Source organism: Sorex araneus, chromosome 11 (assembly GCF_027595985.1).
Source record: "Sorex araneus isolate mSorAra2 chromosome 11, mSorAra2.pri, whole genome shotgun sequence".
Classification (NCBI taxonomy): Eukaryota; Metazoa; Chordata; class Mammalia; order Eulipotyphla; family Soricidae; genus Sorex; species Sorex araneus.
Window position 1 is genome coordinate 7,033,955 of NC_073312.1, and position 16,977 is coordinate 7,050,931.

Consider the following 16,977-nt stretch of genomic DNA (forward strand, 5'->3'; position numbering starts at 1 on the left):
GGCTGCTCCTGAGAGAGGCCTGACAAGACTCTGAGTTCACTGGGGCTCAGCTTCCTCTTGTCCCTGTCACCGGGCCTCTCGGGGACCAGGTAAATACCTGGGTGGGTTCAGAAGAAGAGTGCGGTACCCAACACGCCAGGTGAGAGGTTCATGCTGGAACATGCCAGTTCTATAATATTGGGCCGGAAGTCATCGCCGTTCAAGGGCGACCCTGCTGGGGGTTGTCCAGGCGTTGGTGGGAAGGAGCCGGGAAGGGTGGGAGGGCCGGGCAGGCCTCACGTGTCAGCGGCTCCTGCTTCCAGGCTGCCTCCCCGCCTCCGACCCCCTCGTTCTCCACCAGAATTTCCTCTGGTTTACCCAAGTTGGCTTCCAAGGCCTCTGGCATAGGCTCAGCGTTCAAACAGACGCTCAAGCCGGCCAAGGTGGCCCCGTCCACAGAGTCTCAGAAAAATGTGCCGGAGATGCCGGAGGCCAAACCACGCGTCGGTTCTTTTAAATTCCGTGGCAGATTGTATTTCCCAGCGAGAGCATCTCCCGTCTTCTCTCCCGCTTGCTGTTTGAGGGGGGAGGAAATTCACAGCTGGTCCCTCAAGAGGTGGGGGCTGGCAGGCTTCCGAGAGAAGTGAAGGCAACGTTGGGCTCCCTGGAGCCACGGGCGTGAGGAGAGGAGAGGCTGGCAGGCCTGGGCGGGAGGTCACAGAGGGGCTTCGGTCCTGCCGTATGAGCGGAACTTTGCCCAACACCCAGAGCCAGCTGCTCTGAAGCTCGGGGCGGCCATGATGGGAGGAAGCCCAAGTCTCCTACAGGAAAACGCGTGACTGTGTGGCACGTGCTTCCTGGCCTGCCACAATTGCTCCAGGCCTCGCCTTGCTCCAGCTGCACCTGACCCCGCACCTGACTCCATGAGACCCAACACCCGTGCAACCCATTCTCCATTTGCTGTCGCACAGAAATGGTGAAAAATAATCAAATGATTGTTTTGAGTGGTTTTTTTTTTGGGGGGGGGTTGTGGTTAGGGGCAGTGTCCAGGGGTTATTCCTGGCTCTGTGCTTAGGAGGGACCCTTGGCAGTGCTTGAGAACCACGTGTGGTTCTGAGGATTCAAACTGAGCTTGACTGCATCCCACACAACTGCCTTCACTCCCACGCTATCTCCCTGGCCCAAATAAATAGTTCTCAGTACACTCGGCGCTGTGCTGGTGGATTTTTGTTTGCGTATCAAGGAAACTAAGAAGTCCTCGTTTTAGTGTCTGCCCATTCCCATGGTCTAGATAATCCCACAGTGACCAAGTCCAGCCATCAAAGTGAGAAACCTGGTATGGAAAAAAAGTGGCACGAATAAGCTCTTGCCAGCACCCTGACCCGGCTTCACGGCAGCCTGGCCCTCAGAACCACGCACACCCCAAAGCACAGCCCAGTGTGGCCCCAAACACACAGCAACCCGAGACGGTCACTTTCCTTCCAAGACAGAAAATTGGAGGCAGTTCCTGAGCCTCCGGGAGGTCAATATGCAGAGGGTTGTGGGCGAGGGGCCACGCGGGGGTTCGGCTGTGAAGTCCCCGGCTCCCTCCCGAGGCAGGACGCCTGGCTCTAAGGATCTGACAAGCACAGAACAAGCTTGTGCCCAAGCAGCTGCGGGAGGGCTGGGCCCACTTAGTCAGAACATGCCCGTGATCCAAAGAGAGATCAAGTCCCCACCCCAGCACCTGGGAAAACTCAGCTCCCCCACCCGCCTCTCCGGGCAACAGATGGAGACGTCGCCTTCTCCCTAAACCTCGGTCCCAACCATCAGTGAATGTGCTTTAGTGTGAGAATTGATAGAGAGAAGGAAAAGATGAAAATCGCACCATTCCCAATGAACCGCAGCTGAAACCCTGTTTTTTCACTGGGGTGGGAGGGGGTGGGGAAAACACAGGCTCAGGACTTGAACCCGTTCCATACAGAGCTTTGCACACGGCAGGTGGAGCTCAGGGGCCTGCTGGGAATTGAATCTGGGATCCCCCGAGCCAACCAGGCACTCCGGCTCTTTGACCAGCTTCCTGGCCTCCCACAGAAAAAAAAAAAATTTTTTTTCACCAAATTTCATAAATATGTATTATAAGAGCCAGGAGTAGCTCCTAAGTACCACTGGGCATGGCCTGCAAACAAAATGAAGGAAAAGAAGGGAAAGGAAAATATCTATTATATACAGGATTTACTCCCGACGTTTCCCTCTTGGCATCACATCATTGCTCTTTCTTCATCTCTTTAAATCTTGCATGAAACGGTACGGTATTTTGTTAAGGCTCTTGATGAACATCATTATCTTCCAGAAAATGTCTTTCGGCGGGAACTTCTCCAGCAACAAGAGGGCGAGTCCCAGCACTCTGAGAGCCAAAGGAACGTGTGCAAGAGAACTTCATTTTCCAGTCAGATGTGTGAATTCCCTCCCGTGTTCACTGGACATTGATGTTTTGTGCTATTTACTCCTTGTCCATTTCACCATGCTCGGACCTACCCTTTCCTCATTGTTTTACAAATTACAAAGCATGTCATTAAGATTCTCTGTGGCATTTATCACAAACATATTTCCAGGGTTCCTAATGTCTAGAAGTTTTAATGTTTTCAAGGTCAAACCCAATAAATAGTCTTTTACTTCTTAACCTATGTCTAAACTTTCATATCTACAGAGACCTTCTTCCGAGATCTGAAAGTTATCTACCTTCCATTTTTATATTATGTTTGCATATAACTATTAAATGCATGTGGAATTTATTTGAGTCTATGGGGAGAGCTGCGGATTAACTTTAATCTTTTCCACATGGTTGGCCCAACATCTTTTATTGACTGATCTCCCTTTCCTCACCCATCTTTCCCAGGTACTAATTTTTTATCTGTATTATCTCGATTAGGGGTTGTGTTTGAAACATTCTGTTACACTTATTCATCTGTTGATGGTTTGATTTGGTTATTAAAGTTTTATAACATCTCCCATTTACTTTTTTTTTTCCTTCACAACGATGTAATACTCTTTTAACATACTTCCTTCTCAAAATATTCTGGGCTGGATCAAGCTACCAGCATGTCTCTGGAAGGAGCATTCCAGCTACTGTAAACTCTAACTCAGGGTCTATTGACCTGAACAGGCGTCACATTTTTTTCAGAGTAACAGTCGAGTTATATCTTGCTCTTCCGAACTTTTTTGAGGGACCAGGGCCATAGTCCAGTGGGTAGGGCACTTGCCTTGCATGTGGCTGACCCGAGTTTGATTCCTGGCACCCCATATGGTCCCCTGAGCCCTGCCAGGAGTGATTCCTGAGCTCAGAGCCGGGAGGAAGCCCTGGGCACCACAGGGCATAGCACCCAAACAAAAACAAGCAAACAAAAACAGATCTTTTGGGCCAGAGAAAGAGAGAGAGAGAGAGAGAGAGAGAGAGAGAGAGAGAGTAAATGAGAATGCAAGAGAGCAAGAGAATGAGAGACAGAGAGACAAAGAGACAGAGATAGAGAGAGATCAAACAGGTGAAGGTGTTGTCCTACAGATGGCTGATGCTGATCAATCCCCCACCAAGCCCAGTACCTAGTACCCATAGCAACCCCAGGAGTGACCCCTAAGCACTGTCAGGTATGACCCCAAGCAACATAAGTAAACAAAAAAATAATAATAAAACCGTTTCAAATATGTTTTATTTGACAACAGTTTCCCAGGAGCGTAAGTGCGCACATGTTTCTGGGATGCAATGCCGTCACCCCACGCCCAGCCCACGGTGCCAGTACCTCCACCCCCGCCCCGCCCCCCACCCATAGCACCCCCCAGTTCACTTCCCTCCCCTCACTCACCCCTGCCCTGGGATCAGGGTCTCAGCGTTTGTTCCTATCGGACAGAGTCTGGCCTCTGGCTTTGTCTTCTCGTATCTCACGCGGGCGTGACATCACTTGGCTTCTGTTTTCCTCTTGGATCTATTTCTCTCAGCACAATCCCATCCCACTCCATCCCATCCCATGTGACCCCAGCGGAGTCCGTGCGTGTCCTAACCACACATGACTTTATCCGGTCTTCTGCGGCACAGCGTTTGGGTTAGTTCCAGACACTGGCAACTGTAGTTGACGCTGTAGAGGTAACACGCAGATCTGGGCTAGATACCCAAGAGTGGAATGACTGGATTATAGGGAAATATAATTTTCCTATTTTTTCACATTGAGTCATTTCCAGACTCTTTTCCACGGGGGCTATAGCACCGGACACAGCCGCCTACAGTGAACGAGGGATCTCTTTCTCCTGCTCACCAGTGAGCCCTGGACTCAAGGCCATTCTCTCTCAAATGAGGTGGCATCCCACCCCCACTTACCTTGGCATTTCCCCGAGAATCAGTGTTCACCGTCACCTGTCCATAGGGTCATCGGCCATCTGTGTATTTTCTCCGGACAAGCACCTGTTCAGCCATTCTCCCCATCTGGGGATGGGGTTGCCAAAAACTCTCTTTCGATTTCCGCCCCCCCTTGCATACTCTGGCCTTTTGCTTTGGAGGAGACAAGGGGGCAAGGGCAGGTTGAAGACAGAGAGAGACCCGTGGTGTTCTTGGAGGCTGTTCTTTCCAGCAACTTGGCCCCCGGTGAGAAACGGAACGAGCCCTGTCTTCCCCGCACGCCAGGGGGACCCTTAACCACAGAAGCCAGAGCTGGGCGCTCGAGAGCATGCGGCTCTGGCTCTAAACTGGTCCTGCTAGCCCATCCTTTCGCCTGGCCTCCTCTCACAATCTGGACGCCCGCCACCTCTGAGAAGAAGAGGCTGGCAGAGCACAGCTGGCTTCGGGCAGCCCCATCCACACCTCCACTGAACCCCTCCAACCGCCAGGGTGTCCTTGACGTGGCTCTGTCAGGATCCATCCCCTCTGCAGTCCCGCCCCCTGCAGAGACCCTCGTGCGTGCTGGGCTTTCTCGTTTTAACGACGGTACTTTCGAGATCGCCGGGGTCCAAGTAAGAAGCCGCTGAGAAGCAATGAGCCGTTCAGGAGAAGCAGCAGCTCCCGTCTTCTCCTGCCTCCCGTCAGCTTAACTCCGACCCACTTAAACTCTTTGCTACACTTTCCCTGGAAACTGAAACGTTTGATTTGGAAGACAGTCCCGGAGCAAAAAATTCTGCTGAGTGTATAATGCAAAACTATGGCTGCTAATGAGTGGCACGGATTGAACAGGAAATAAGGAAGAAAAATACAAATTTTGGAAGAAAATAAGCAATTTCACAATCTTTCCATTTGCTCCAAATCCAACTCCATGACTTGAAGGGGGTCGCTTGGAAATGTTCCTCAGAGGACAGCGCTGTAAATATCCCTGTAGTCTGGCTGTTTTCTGGCCTGGATGAAACGGGTAGAAATGACAAATTTCCTAGAACAACTTCTGGGAAATGTGTGTTGATGGTAGCTGGTTGATTTCAAACTCTTCATTCTTCCCTCCAGCAAAAACACTTCATTGTGAAACAGCAGAGCAGGGGCGATTCCTGCTTCTCTATTTAAAAAAAAAAAAAATTTTTTTTTTCAAGGCTTGGTGGTGGCGAAGTTTGTGTATGAATGCCTGAGTCTGTTGGATATTTTCTGAGACCACTGAGGGAGAGGGCATGAAAGAATCTCCCTTTTCCTCATTCGAAATTCTGACTTTACACCATTAATTGGCATAGCCAAACACCAAGCACCCAGTTTGAAGCCTGCAAGTCAAACCCCCGGCCAGATGCTGGCGTTACACTCGCCTGCATTTAACACTTCATAAGCAGTTCATTAAACTGATAACACTTTAAACAGTCAACTGGCTTTTTCCGAGGCCCTCCGCCTGTAATTATCCCTAGGCACCAACTGAACCCTTTTGTAGGCTGGGAACCGCAGGAATTTACATTCTTGACATGTGTCTCTTAATTATGGACACTTGGGCCTTCACGCTCCAGCGAGCGGCAGGCAGGGACGGGCACCCAGCACAGCCAATCACACCGCGTCCCCGACTCGGTTCTCTGAAGCAACATTCCTGCCCAGAACCCTTTTCCCAGGAATCTTCACTCCGAGTTTGTAAAGGACTTGGAATCGCTGTCTCCAGAGTCTAGGGTTTTCCTCTCAGAGTAACCCCCCCCATTGTCCACATTTTCTTTTGGAAACAGAGAGAGTGGCACCCCCCGCCCCCCACCCCAGACCTCCAGGGTCTGATAGAAACAGTAACACTATTCTTGTTACTCACATATTAGAGGAAACCCAGGCGCCCAGGGTCTGCTCACACACACACGCATGCACGCACATGTGCACACACACACACACACACATGCATGCATGCACATGTGCACACACACACACACGCATGCATGCATGCACACGTGCACACATGCTCACACACATACACACAGCATCTCAAAGCATCAGGGAGCAGCAGACGGGTGCTGAGCTCTGCTGGGCGTGATCTCACTCAGCTCCACGACCCGTGGGAGGAGGGCCCGGGTGGAACCTGCCCTTCCTTTGGGGATGAGCACTGAGGTCGCCCGTGAGCCCGAAGGCCCCCCGGGGTTGCAGCTGCTAGGAAAGTCCTTCCCAGAAGCCCCTGCTCGGCCCCCGCCCGACGCCTCCTTACTGCAGCCCAGGCTCATTTCGCAGCCGTGAACGGAGACTACAGGGCAGGCGTGTCATGAGAAGCCCGGTCCATCTGACTCGCCGCCCAGCGTGTGGGGAGTCAGGGGCTTCCCCCGCCCCGGCCTGGAGAGCCCCCAGCCCGCCCCAGCTCTGTTCCCACGCCCCGGCGGGAATTGATGGGTGACAAATGGATAACTGGAGGCTGCTCATTAACCTCCGTGGGGTTACACCCAAGCCCGCGAGCGCAGCTCCCCGGCCCAGAGCCTCACGGCCGCTCGCACCCCCCAAAACACACCCCCAAACTTGGAGCCCCGAGTCCTGGGCCTGAGTCCCGCGGGGGACCTGCTAGAGCCGCGCGAAGGGCTCCGTGAGCGGGCGCACAGCGCCATCTCGTGGCCACGGCGGGCAGCACAGCCTGGTGCCTGCTGGACCCGCGCTTGGATGGACCAGCCCAGACGGCCGTGGACGGTTGTGGGGGCTCCGGCCTCTGCAGCTCTGGGCCCGGGGGGCTCGTGTGAGAGCGACGGGACGACCCAGGTGTCTGGGGCTTGGTGGGAAGTGCAAGGCCACTGGCTTCTGGGAGGCCCTTGTAGCGGGGGGTGGCGGGGAGGGAAAGGGCGGGACCCCCTCTCAGGTGGGCCAACGCTCAGCAGGACACAGCAGCCGGCCCGGAGAGCGGGTGATCCCGGGTGAGGCGGGCCGGTGTTCACGGGAGGGAAAGATGAAGCGCTTGTTCGGGGTTTGAGGAGGTGACGGGGCGCCCGCCCACGGCTCCCCTGCACGTCCTGCGCAGGCAGGTGGACACGGGGTGGGGGGGGGGTGTGGGGGAGTGTAGGGGAGCGGGTGGAGAAGGCGCTGGGTGCTTTGCAGGACCCCCCACTGGCCCAATGCGGAGGGGCCCGCGAGGTGGCCCGCCTGGACCCTCCCATAGAGGGGGGACCGGCCACGGGCAGGGGGGGCATCAGCCACACAGGGCGCGGTGGCGGATCCCTCCGGCAGCACGAGCGCCGCCTGTGGCCCAGGAGCTGCTCCGCCCTCGTCCCAACTGTCATCCTGCTGGAGTCTGAAGGCCTCGGCCCCGGGCAACTGTCCCCAAGACTTTGGTGGGGGGTGGGGGGACATTTCTGGGGCTGTTTGGCCAAGCCACCAGCAGCTGGCGCGCAGGATTCGGAGCACTGAGCTCAGAGACGAAAAGGTGAGCAGACTGGGCCCTGCTGGGAGTGAGGCTTGTGAGAGGCATGGGGGGGAGGGGGGAGCCACAGCACACAGGGAAGGCGTCTGCCCTGCATGCAGCTGGCCAGGGTTCGATCCCTGCCATCCTATGTGGCGGCCCAAAAAAGTCCAAAAGAAGAAAGAAAGAAAAGGAAGGAAGGAAGGAAGGAAGGAAGGAAGGAAGGAAGGAAGGAAGGAAGGAAGGAAGGAAGGAAGGAAGGAAGGAAGGAAGGAAGGAAGGAAGATGGGGTGGGAGGATGGTTAAAACAGGCCTGGGGCCAGAGAGCCGGCACTGAGGGCAGGACACCTGCCTTGCACGAGGCCAGGTTTGATCCCAGCACCATGTCCACACGGTCCTTGGTCACTGCTAGGTGAGGACCGCGACCCCCTGAAATAACACACAATCAAATAGAACACAATTAAATGCACGGTCCTGAGCACCAGTTCCAATGAAAGGGGGTGGAACCCAGAAAGCAGTGCCCAAGGACCGTCCTTCTCACCCCCGCCCCCAGGGGGCGCCTCTCCCCGCATAGCCCCTTCTTGCCCAGGGTCTGTCCCGCACTGGCCCCCCCAGCCCCCGCCCAGCAGGGCAGAGGCTGTTGACCCCTGTTCAGGGCTCACGCACTTACCCGCCCTGTGTGTTTGCGACAGGGACTGGGCCACAGCTGGGCCCGGGCGCTGCCCTGATTGGTCACTGCTAAGGCCCCAATTCACACCTGGCTGGGAAGGGCAGGGGAGGAGCCACCAGGTGGGGAAGGGGCGTGGCCTCCCCCCCCCCCCCCCCGCACCTGCCAGGCAAGGGGCGCGGCCTCTGCCCTCTGAGGGGTCTCTCTCAGGATGGACACGTGCTCTGGGCCCCGCCTGACTGCTCAGGCCCTAAACAGGGGGACCACAGCACCCTTCTGCGCCCAGGGCTTCCCGGACGGGCCACAGCACCTCCGGACTATCCTCTGGGTAGTGACAGCCGGCCTGAGTGTGGGGACACGCTGACCCCAGGGTGCCCCCTGGACTGCACAGAGGGTCCCGCCGGGTGACTCCAGGTGTCAGCGCACTTCGAACAGGAGCAGCCAGGTGAAGGTGGGGCGGGGGGCCCTGACTGCCCCCATCCCCCAGACACGCCCACCTGGGCCCCTGAGCAGACGGCCAGGCCCCAGAGACCCTGCCATGTCCATGGAAGGGCCTGACCTTGGAGCTCAATCCCTAACCACTGGACCACCCTTCCTGCGAGGTGGGTCCCAGGGAGCGCTCAGCCTCTCGCTGCTGTGCTCCGAAGGTGATGGGGCCCAACGTGACCACGGCTGCGGCGTCCCTCCCGGGCCTGTCTCCCTGCGTGCACAGTGGCCACCAAAGGCCCGAGGTCCCTGGCCCCAGAGTCCTGGTTTCCCGGCGGGTGGGAGGAGCCCCTGGCAGCCGCAGCAGAGGGCTCTGCGCCGTCCTCTGCTGCCCTCTGCTGGCTGCCACACGCAGTGCAGGGTGGCGGGCGCAGAAGGGCCAGCGCTGCCTCAGAATACACCAGCCAAGTCCTCCAGCTCAGAGATGCCCAAACAGGGCCCTGGGGGGGAGCCAGGTGCCTCCTGAACCCCACCCCGGGCCCACTCAGATGGTGGTGGGGGGGGTGGTCAATACACAGCCGTGCCTGGAGCGGGGGCTCTCTGTGGAGCACAGCTCGGAAACTAAACCAGGATGTGAACCCAAGGCTCATCTCGTCTGCGAAGTACTTGGGGGGTGGGCCAGAGACTACAGCAGGCAGGTGCTGGCCTTGCACACGGCGGACCCGGGTTCGGTTCTCGACACCTGAGCACTGACTGCCAGGAGTGATACTGGGCACAGACAAGTGTAGCCTCAAACAAGAAGTAAGTAGGGACGGGGTGGGGGCTCAGGGGTTCTCGGGGCCTGACCCCAGTTCCAGCCGTTGCCAGAGCGAGGCACCGCCAGACACGGGCAGAGTCCTCTCGTGGCTGGGTGGACACGCGCCCCCACCCTCTGGCCAGCAGCAGGACACGGGTGTGATGGCAGACCAGCAGGGGCAGGGGTTCAACTCGGGCGTCACTTCTCTCGGGAGTGCCCGGTCTTGGGGGGCAGTACCAGGGGGCAGAGGGGAAAGGCGCTGGCCGGAAGCGGGCAGCCCGGGACAGGGGTCCGGGTGCCGGGAGGCCCAGGCCAGGGAGCGAGAGGGGCCCTTCGACTCCACCTTCCCTGGCGGAGACCCCCGAGGGAGCACCGGAGAAGGGGCTGAGCAGGCTGAGGCCTTTGCAGCTGGAGCGAAACATCGATCACTCTCCGGGACGCCCCGAGCCAGCCCGGAGCAGGCCCCACTGGCGAGAGTGGCCGGAGCATCTCCCGGACCCCGTCCCTGTCTGCGAGGCGCCAGGACAGCCGCCTCCCACCGCACTGCCTCGCGCTGGCTGCACGGCGGCTCTCCCACAGCCTGGCGCCACGTGTTTCCGCCCTATTCTCTGGGGCTCCCCTCTGGCCCGGCCCTTTCCCCGGCACCCCCGGCCTCTGCACCCTGCGGGCGGCTCTGGGGCTCCTGGGGCTGGGAGGGCCCAGAGAGGGGACACGGGCTTGGGCTCCGTTTCAGAACAGGCCGCCCTGGAATCCAGCTGCTCTTCCTCCCCGCTCTAGAGCCACAGGCAGGCCCGGTGGGGCGGCACGGGAAGGACCCCCAGAGCAGCCGGGCCACGGGCAGCCTCGGGCCCAGGGCAGGGCCCAGCTCCGCCTGGCCGGCGCTTCCTCTCCTCCCCGCAGAGCCCGTGTCCTTCCCTGGGGCCCAGAGGCCACAGGAGTCGGGGGTGGAGGGGGGGGCAGGGGCCCATTTCCTCCCTTCCCCCCGCCCAGCGCACCCCCGCAGGGGCTACAGAGCAGGTGGCCCTGGAACCCCCAACACGGTGTTCTTCTGGACCCAGTGTAGACTCGGTGCTGGTCTGCAATGAGGGGCCGGACAGCAATGCAGGACACCGAGGCCTGCCCGGGTTTTCCTGTTTATTCACCGTTTCTGGGACGGACGTTGGTCCTCGCTGTCTCTGCCTTCGGGTACGGGAGGGACGCAGAGGCGGGGCATGGCAGCAGACCCGGAGGGAGGCCACTGCCGTGTCGCTCGGAGCCCCACGAACAAACGCAAGGTCTCCCTCTGGCCCGAGTCCGAGGCGACTGGGCAGAGCCTCGGCCCGTGACCCTGCGGGTGTGTCCGGGACGGGCGAGAGAAGCTCCAGGCGGCACCTGCCGTGTCCGCCCCTGCAGACGCTCGAGCAAGTCGCCACCACCAGCGTTCAACGTGGCCCCAGGAAAGGCAGCCCAGTCGCCTGCCCTGCAAACTCAGGAAGATCCAGAGACCCTGGGGTCCCTGCAGACCCCCCGGGGCGTGGAATGTCGCCGGTCCCGGCTCATCTGACGCAGCCTCTCGTGAGCCGGGCCGACCGCTGGGCCAGACCCGCAGCCCAGGAGCCCGGGGGCGGCTCGCGGGGCCCGGCCCCGACCCCGGTGGTATCGCTCCCGGTCACTCTTCCTCCAGCTTGGGCGACTCCAGCTCGGCCAGCAAGTCTCTGCCCGCAGGCCCCGCCTTGGCGGCGAAGAGCAGGGCGCCCTGCCGGAAGCCGAGGGCGCGCAGACTGCGGGCGTAGTCCGCGTAGACGGCAGACACGAGCTTCTGTGCGCCCAGTTAAGGAGAGACGGGAGAGCAGGGACGCGCCAGGGGGCCCCACAGCCGCTCGAGGGGCAGGGGCTCCTCTGCCCCCACAACAGGCCCCGCCTGCGAGGACGGGGAAGGGGCAGAGGCAGGTGCAAGGACCCCGATGACGGTGTTTCTGGGGAGCCGGGGCTACGCCCTGCTCGGTGCCCGGCGATGCGGCCTGGCACACCCTGGACAGAGCATCCGAGCAGGCCCGGAGGAGGAGGGAGGGAGGGAGGGGCGAGAGGGGGTGGGGAGGACTCGGCCTGGGAGAGCCGCCATGGGACCCCCGAGAGCCCTGGGCGGGGCGCCGCCGGTCAGTGTGTCAGGGTCCCTGTGGGGGACAGAGCTGGCAGGCAGGCTGCACCCCTCCCCGGGAGCGGAGCGCAGCTCGAGAGCACCCCTGCTGGGACAACAGCCACTGCCGCAGAGCCCGGCCCTCCCGAGTCACTCATGCCACACCCGCCCTCGGCCCTCCCCTTCACTGTCCGTCCGTCTGTCCCTCTGTCCGTCCGTCGGTGAGGTGCTCGGCTCCTCTCCCCTGGCCTTGGGGAGCCGGAACAGAGACCCACGGCCCGGCCCCCCGCCCCCCGTGCGCTTCCGGCGCGCTGCCCCCGCCCCCAAAGGATATGGGTCTCGGCGCCAGGCGGGAGCGCACCGTGCTGCAGACTCGCCTCCACGAACAGGGCGGCCCGGTCCAGGTACCTCATGCTGCCGAGGGGCGCGGTGGTGAGGGCGGGTTCGAGCAACCCCCAGGCCTCCCCCGCCCAGCACACGCACAGCTCTGGCGGCCAGCCAGCGGCACCTTGTCGACCCCCCACCGCCCCCCGGGGACCTCGGGGGCACCTGTGCAGCGTCTCGGCCACGCTGGAGAAGCAGCCTAGGGAGAGCAGGACCAGGAGGGCCTTGGACTTCTGGTTGACTTGGGGGGAGCAGAGGTGGTCCACCCACCGCTTCAGCACGTCGGCACACTCCTCGGGGCTCAGCCGGACCTGGGGAGGCCCCGGGGGGCAGCAGAAGGAAGCGTCGTCCCGGCCACCGCTGGCCTGGCCGGGTCCCCGGGGGGTGGGCGCCCGTGGCCCAGCAGTGCCTCCACCAGAGCAGGTGCTGCTCTGAGTCCACGGGACTGACCCAAAGGGAACGGACGTGCCGGGGATTCCGACCCGGCCGGCACGACGGCCGCCAGAGTACTCGCACAGCAGCAGGGCCTCGCCCCAGACGCTCCCGCCAGCAGCTCCCGGCCCCTCCCGCGGCACTGACCTTGGCCAGCCAGGCGGCCCGGCTCCACTCGCCGTAGGTCTGCAGGTAGCGGCAGGCGTCGGCGGCCTTGTCGATGAGGCAGAGCAGCTGGACGCCCTCTGGAAGGCACGGGCCGGCCGGTGAGGGGCAGACGCGCGACAGGGTGCCCGCGAGCAGGGTCAGCCCTGGCCTCCTCCAGACTCGGGGACAACTCGGCGAGGGCTCCGGAACCATGACCCGCATCGACGGGACGGGAAGTGCAGACGCGGGCAGCGCAGTGCCCCTTCCACCCTCCACACTGTCTGAGGGGCCGGAGCCTGTGCTCGGGTTCGAGCCACAGCACTCACGGTCCCGCTAGCAACACCAGGAGTGACCCTGAGCTGGCAGCCGGGGGGACCCCCAAGACGAACGTCCAAACAAGCCCAATGGCCGTCAGAAGGGCCTGAGCGTCCCAGGGCCGCCGGGGCCTCACCTGCCAGCTTGCCGTTGGCGATCATGTTGGTGGCCACCAGCTTGATGGTGCTCTGGGAGGGGCCGGACGAGGTCACGGTGGTGACCAGGCAGGCCTTGAGGGAGTCGCAGTAGTAGTGGGGGTTGTCGGCGCTCGTCTCCAGCAGCAGCTGCACCGCCCGGTCTGTCTGCGGGGAACAGAATCGGGAATGGGCGTCGGTCACTCGGGCTGACGGGGCGCCGGCCCGCCCAAACTCTGCAGGGCTGGGCCTTGTACAGACCCCGACTGGGCCCCATACACGGGGGCTCACACAGAAGCAGGCAGAGACAGACAGACGCAGGGTCCCAGTGGGCAGAGACAGACAGACAGACACAGGGTCCCAGTGGGCAGAGACAGACAGACACAGGGCCCAGTGGGCAGACAGACAGACGCAGGATCCCAGTGGGCAGAGATAGACAGACGCAGGGTCCCAGTGGGCAGAGACAGACAGACACAGGGCCCAGTGGGCAGACAGACAGACACAGGGTCCCCGTGGGCAGAAAGACAGACGCAGGGTCCCAGTGGGCAAAAAGACAGATGCAGGGTCCCAGTGGGCAGACAGACAGACACAGGGTCTCAACAGACAGACGCAGGGTCCCAGTGGGCATACAGACAGACAGGCACAAGGTCTCAACAGACAGAGGGCAGAGGAGCCTGGGCTCTGGGTCTCTCACGCTATGTGACACAGAGACACCAGGGGGCAGCAGCCAGCTGCATGGCCAGCCCCAAGCCCGTCAGCCCTGCACCAGCTGGCACCGTGAGCACAGGCCGGAGGGAAACACACCTGGCCGAGGAGAAGCAGCTGGTCGGTGCACTTTCTCGTGTGATCGTATGTGGACCGTTTCACTTCCTGGAGATTAACCCTTTCCAGCTGAAATTTCTAGAGTAGGTGAGAGAAAAAAATTAGAAAAGAAAAATTGAGGCCCGACTCGAAGAGTCTGAGCACCTGGAAGCTGACTCCGAAAGGCATTTTCATCAAGTGTTCTCTGACCCTGAGATCATCAACCCCCATTACAGAAATCCAGGCGCGACCTAAGACTCGGAAGAGGGAAATGTGGACTCCGGGGCTGCTCTGAGGATCCGGGCGGACACGTGCCTGGCCGAGGAGCGCGGGGGCGGAGAGGCCCAGCCTGGCCAGAGGCGTGCGACTCACACAGGGCCGGAGGGGAGAGATGGACACCAGAGTTCCTGCGTGGCGCGGCCCCGGGCAGGAGAGTCAGGCTAGGTACCTGGAAGTAAGCGTTCTCGCAGAGGATGTCATAGCAGATGTCCAGGGGGTCACTCGCTCTGCTCTGGGGGGCGGTTCCCTTAGCCTCGGGGCTGCTGTCCGCCTTCTCCTGTGACAGGCTGTGCAGGTAGTGGGCGGCCACGGTCCAGAAGTACAGCTCGGACTCGTCGCCGTAGAGCCTGCCGAGGCGGAGGCCAGCACTGAGCACGCGGACGGGCGGGCAGCCCCAGCCAGAGCCGGGCCCGGGAACTGCGTTCTCCAGGTGGGATGGGGGCGGGGGACGACCACTCTGCTCAGCCTAAGGGGGTCCGCAGTCCTGCAGGAAGGACGTGCCTCTGCCACAGCGGGACAGTGTCACTCTCCCCTAGGGGACTGGAGAAGTCTGGCGTGCCAACTTTACTCGACGGGAGGGAGCAGAGGTCACGGGCTGCTTTTAAAGAAAACTTTTGGGGGGCCGGAGTGACAGGACAGCAGGGAGGGCGTTTGCCTTGCAAGTGGCCAACCCGGGTTCAATCCCCAGCATCCCAAATGGTCCCCCAGCACCGCCAGGAGTAATTCCTGAGTGCAGAGCCAGGAGTAACTTGTGAGCATTGCCAGTTGTGACCCAAAAAGCAAAATAAATGATTCATTTTTTTTTATAAGAAAGAAAGAAAACTTATGGATGCACCAGAGCTCTGTGTAGCTGATATTTTCTAAGAAATGAAAAAAAGGCATCTGTCAGAGCGAGTCTTCTCAGCAGGGAAGGCTGAGATCGCAACTCTCAGTGTCAGCTGATGACAAGCCACACCTAAGGGCCCACTGCTGTGTGTGTCTCAGGGAGTCTGGCACAGGGGAAAATCCTTCCAAAGAGAACCAAGCGGAACTCTTCTCTCGTTACCTTGCAACAAGCAGGCATCTCTGCAGGAGGGTGAATTCCGGGTCGAGCAACAGTCTCTTGATGTCGCTGTGGAGAGAGACCTTGCTCAAGTTTGCCAAAAAGTTGAACGGTCAAAAGTCAGGTATGTGGAGCCATGTCCACAAACACAGCTCAGCCATACAGGCTCATTTACTGGCCTGATCTCAGAGACCCACTGATAAATCTCAAAGGAGACCAAAAGCCACAGTTAATCTCGGACCCGCGCATGGCTGAACAGACAGGAGTGAATCAGAGGGGGGCAGGTTGGCCTGTGCCCGCCCAAGCAGAGCCCCCAGCAGCCTCTTGCTTCCACAATCCAAAATCGCCGCCATATCCCCAGCCCGACTCCACCGTCTCAGGACAGACTTCACCAAGGTATCATCTGCTGAAAATGTGGGTATGTGGGTTTTGTGACTGAAATCTCCAGGCTTTCGGCTACCTCCCCCACTTCCCAATACACACAGAAGCACTGGCAGTCACCCCCATGAACCAACTCCAGCACCACCCTGTAAACTCTATTACTGGCCTTGCTTCAGAGACCCATAAATAAACCTCAAAAGAGATCAGAAGCCAGAGACACAGCAGCAAGTCCCAGAAGATACCACGGAGCCAGAAATCTCTCCGGGCCCCATATCGAGCCAATTTCCCCGGGGCACCCAGATGGAGCAGGTGCAGTCTCCCCGCCTACTCCATACGGAATCCCGGTGGCCAAGAGTTTCCACAAGCAAGGCCCAGGTATACGGGTTCCGGGACTAAATCTCCAGGCCGCATGGCGGCAGAGGTGCCGGGCTGTCCCTCCCTGGCTCCCCACCCGCTTGTCGGTCTGGGTGTCACCCCCACAATGTGGGGGCGCCATCTTAGCGCACCAACAGCTTTGGCCCAGAGATGCCCAACTGAATCCCAAAATGGATTAGTGCCCTACAGAACCCAACCATTTACAATCCAGGAGTCCAGAAGCACGTGGCACCCAAGATATTCAAATTGAACAATGGACAATAAATGGTCTAGCATCTGCCCCTGGCAGGCCGGCTTAAATGGTGGTGGGGAAATTTGAGCAAAACATAATGCCCAAAAGTAGAGAGTATTTGGGAAATTGCTTGCCATGGAGGCAGGGTGAGGACTGGAATGGAGGGAGATATTCTGGGGACATGGCGATGGAAAGTGTGCACTGGTGGAGGGATGGGTGTTCCCTCACTGTACGGCTGAATCTCGGATGTGGAAGCTTTGTAACTGTATCTCACAGTGACTCAATTAAAAAAAAAAAGTAATGCGGAGTTCATGCCCAATTCAAATAGCTTAATCAATGATTGAATAAATAGCAGTGCTCCTACATTAATAAGAAAGAAAGAAAGAAAGAAAGAAAGAAAGAAAGAAAGAAAGAAAGAAAGAAAGAAAGAAAGAAAGAAAGAAAGAAAGAAGAAAAGAAAGAAAGAGAGGAAGGAAGGAAGGAAGGAAGGCAGGCAGGCAGTGACACTAAAGTGGAGAGTTCCAAACAGTGGAACATGGAAACAGGAAGCAACGTTCTTGGAAACTGCTGCTCTACATTTACACATGAAGACGGGCTTCCGGAGAGAGGAATAAATGACCTGGAAGCATCCTGTCACCATGTGTCTATGATGCGTTTGGATTATGTGTGAGGGAATCCTGGTTGTGAAATGTGTTCCAT

The 16,977-nt window shown here is 59.3% G+C and overlaps 1 protein-coding gene across 3 annotated transcripts in view; it reads right to left on the reverse strand.

Annotated features, from left to right (window-relative positions):
* Positions 1-10,740: 10,740 nt before the first annotated feature.
* The window catches only part of WDR11 (WD repeat domain 11), a 43,685-nt gene continuing 37,448 nt past the window's right edge, over positions 10,741-16,977 (reverse strand). For all 3 annotated transcript variants that reach the window (XM_055119295.1, XM_055119294.1, XM_055119293.1), the window contains exons 22-29: positions 15,294-15,359; positions 14,418-14,595; positions 13,973-14,068; positions 13,171-13,336; positions 12,720-12,817; positions 12,306-12,451; positions 12,090-12,170; positions 10,741-11,439 (exon numbers count right to left, since the gene is read on the reverse strand). In XM_055119295.1, coding sequence (XP_054975270.1) covers positions 11,289-11,439; positions 12,090-12,170; positions 12,306-12,451; positions 12,720-12,817; positions 13,171-13,336; positions 13,973-14,068; positions 14,418-14,595; positions 15,294-15,359 — 982 coding nt within the window. In that variant the 3' untranslated portion in view covers positions 10,741-11,288. The remainder of the gene's footprint in view (positions 11,440-12,089; positions 12,171-12,305; positions 12,452-12,719; positions 12,818-13,170; positions 13,337-13,972; positions 14,069-14,417; positions 14,596-15,293; positions 15,360-16,977) is intronic.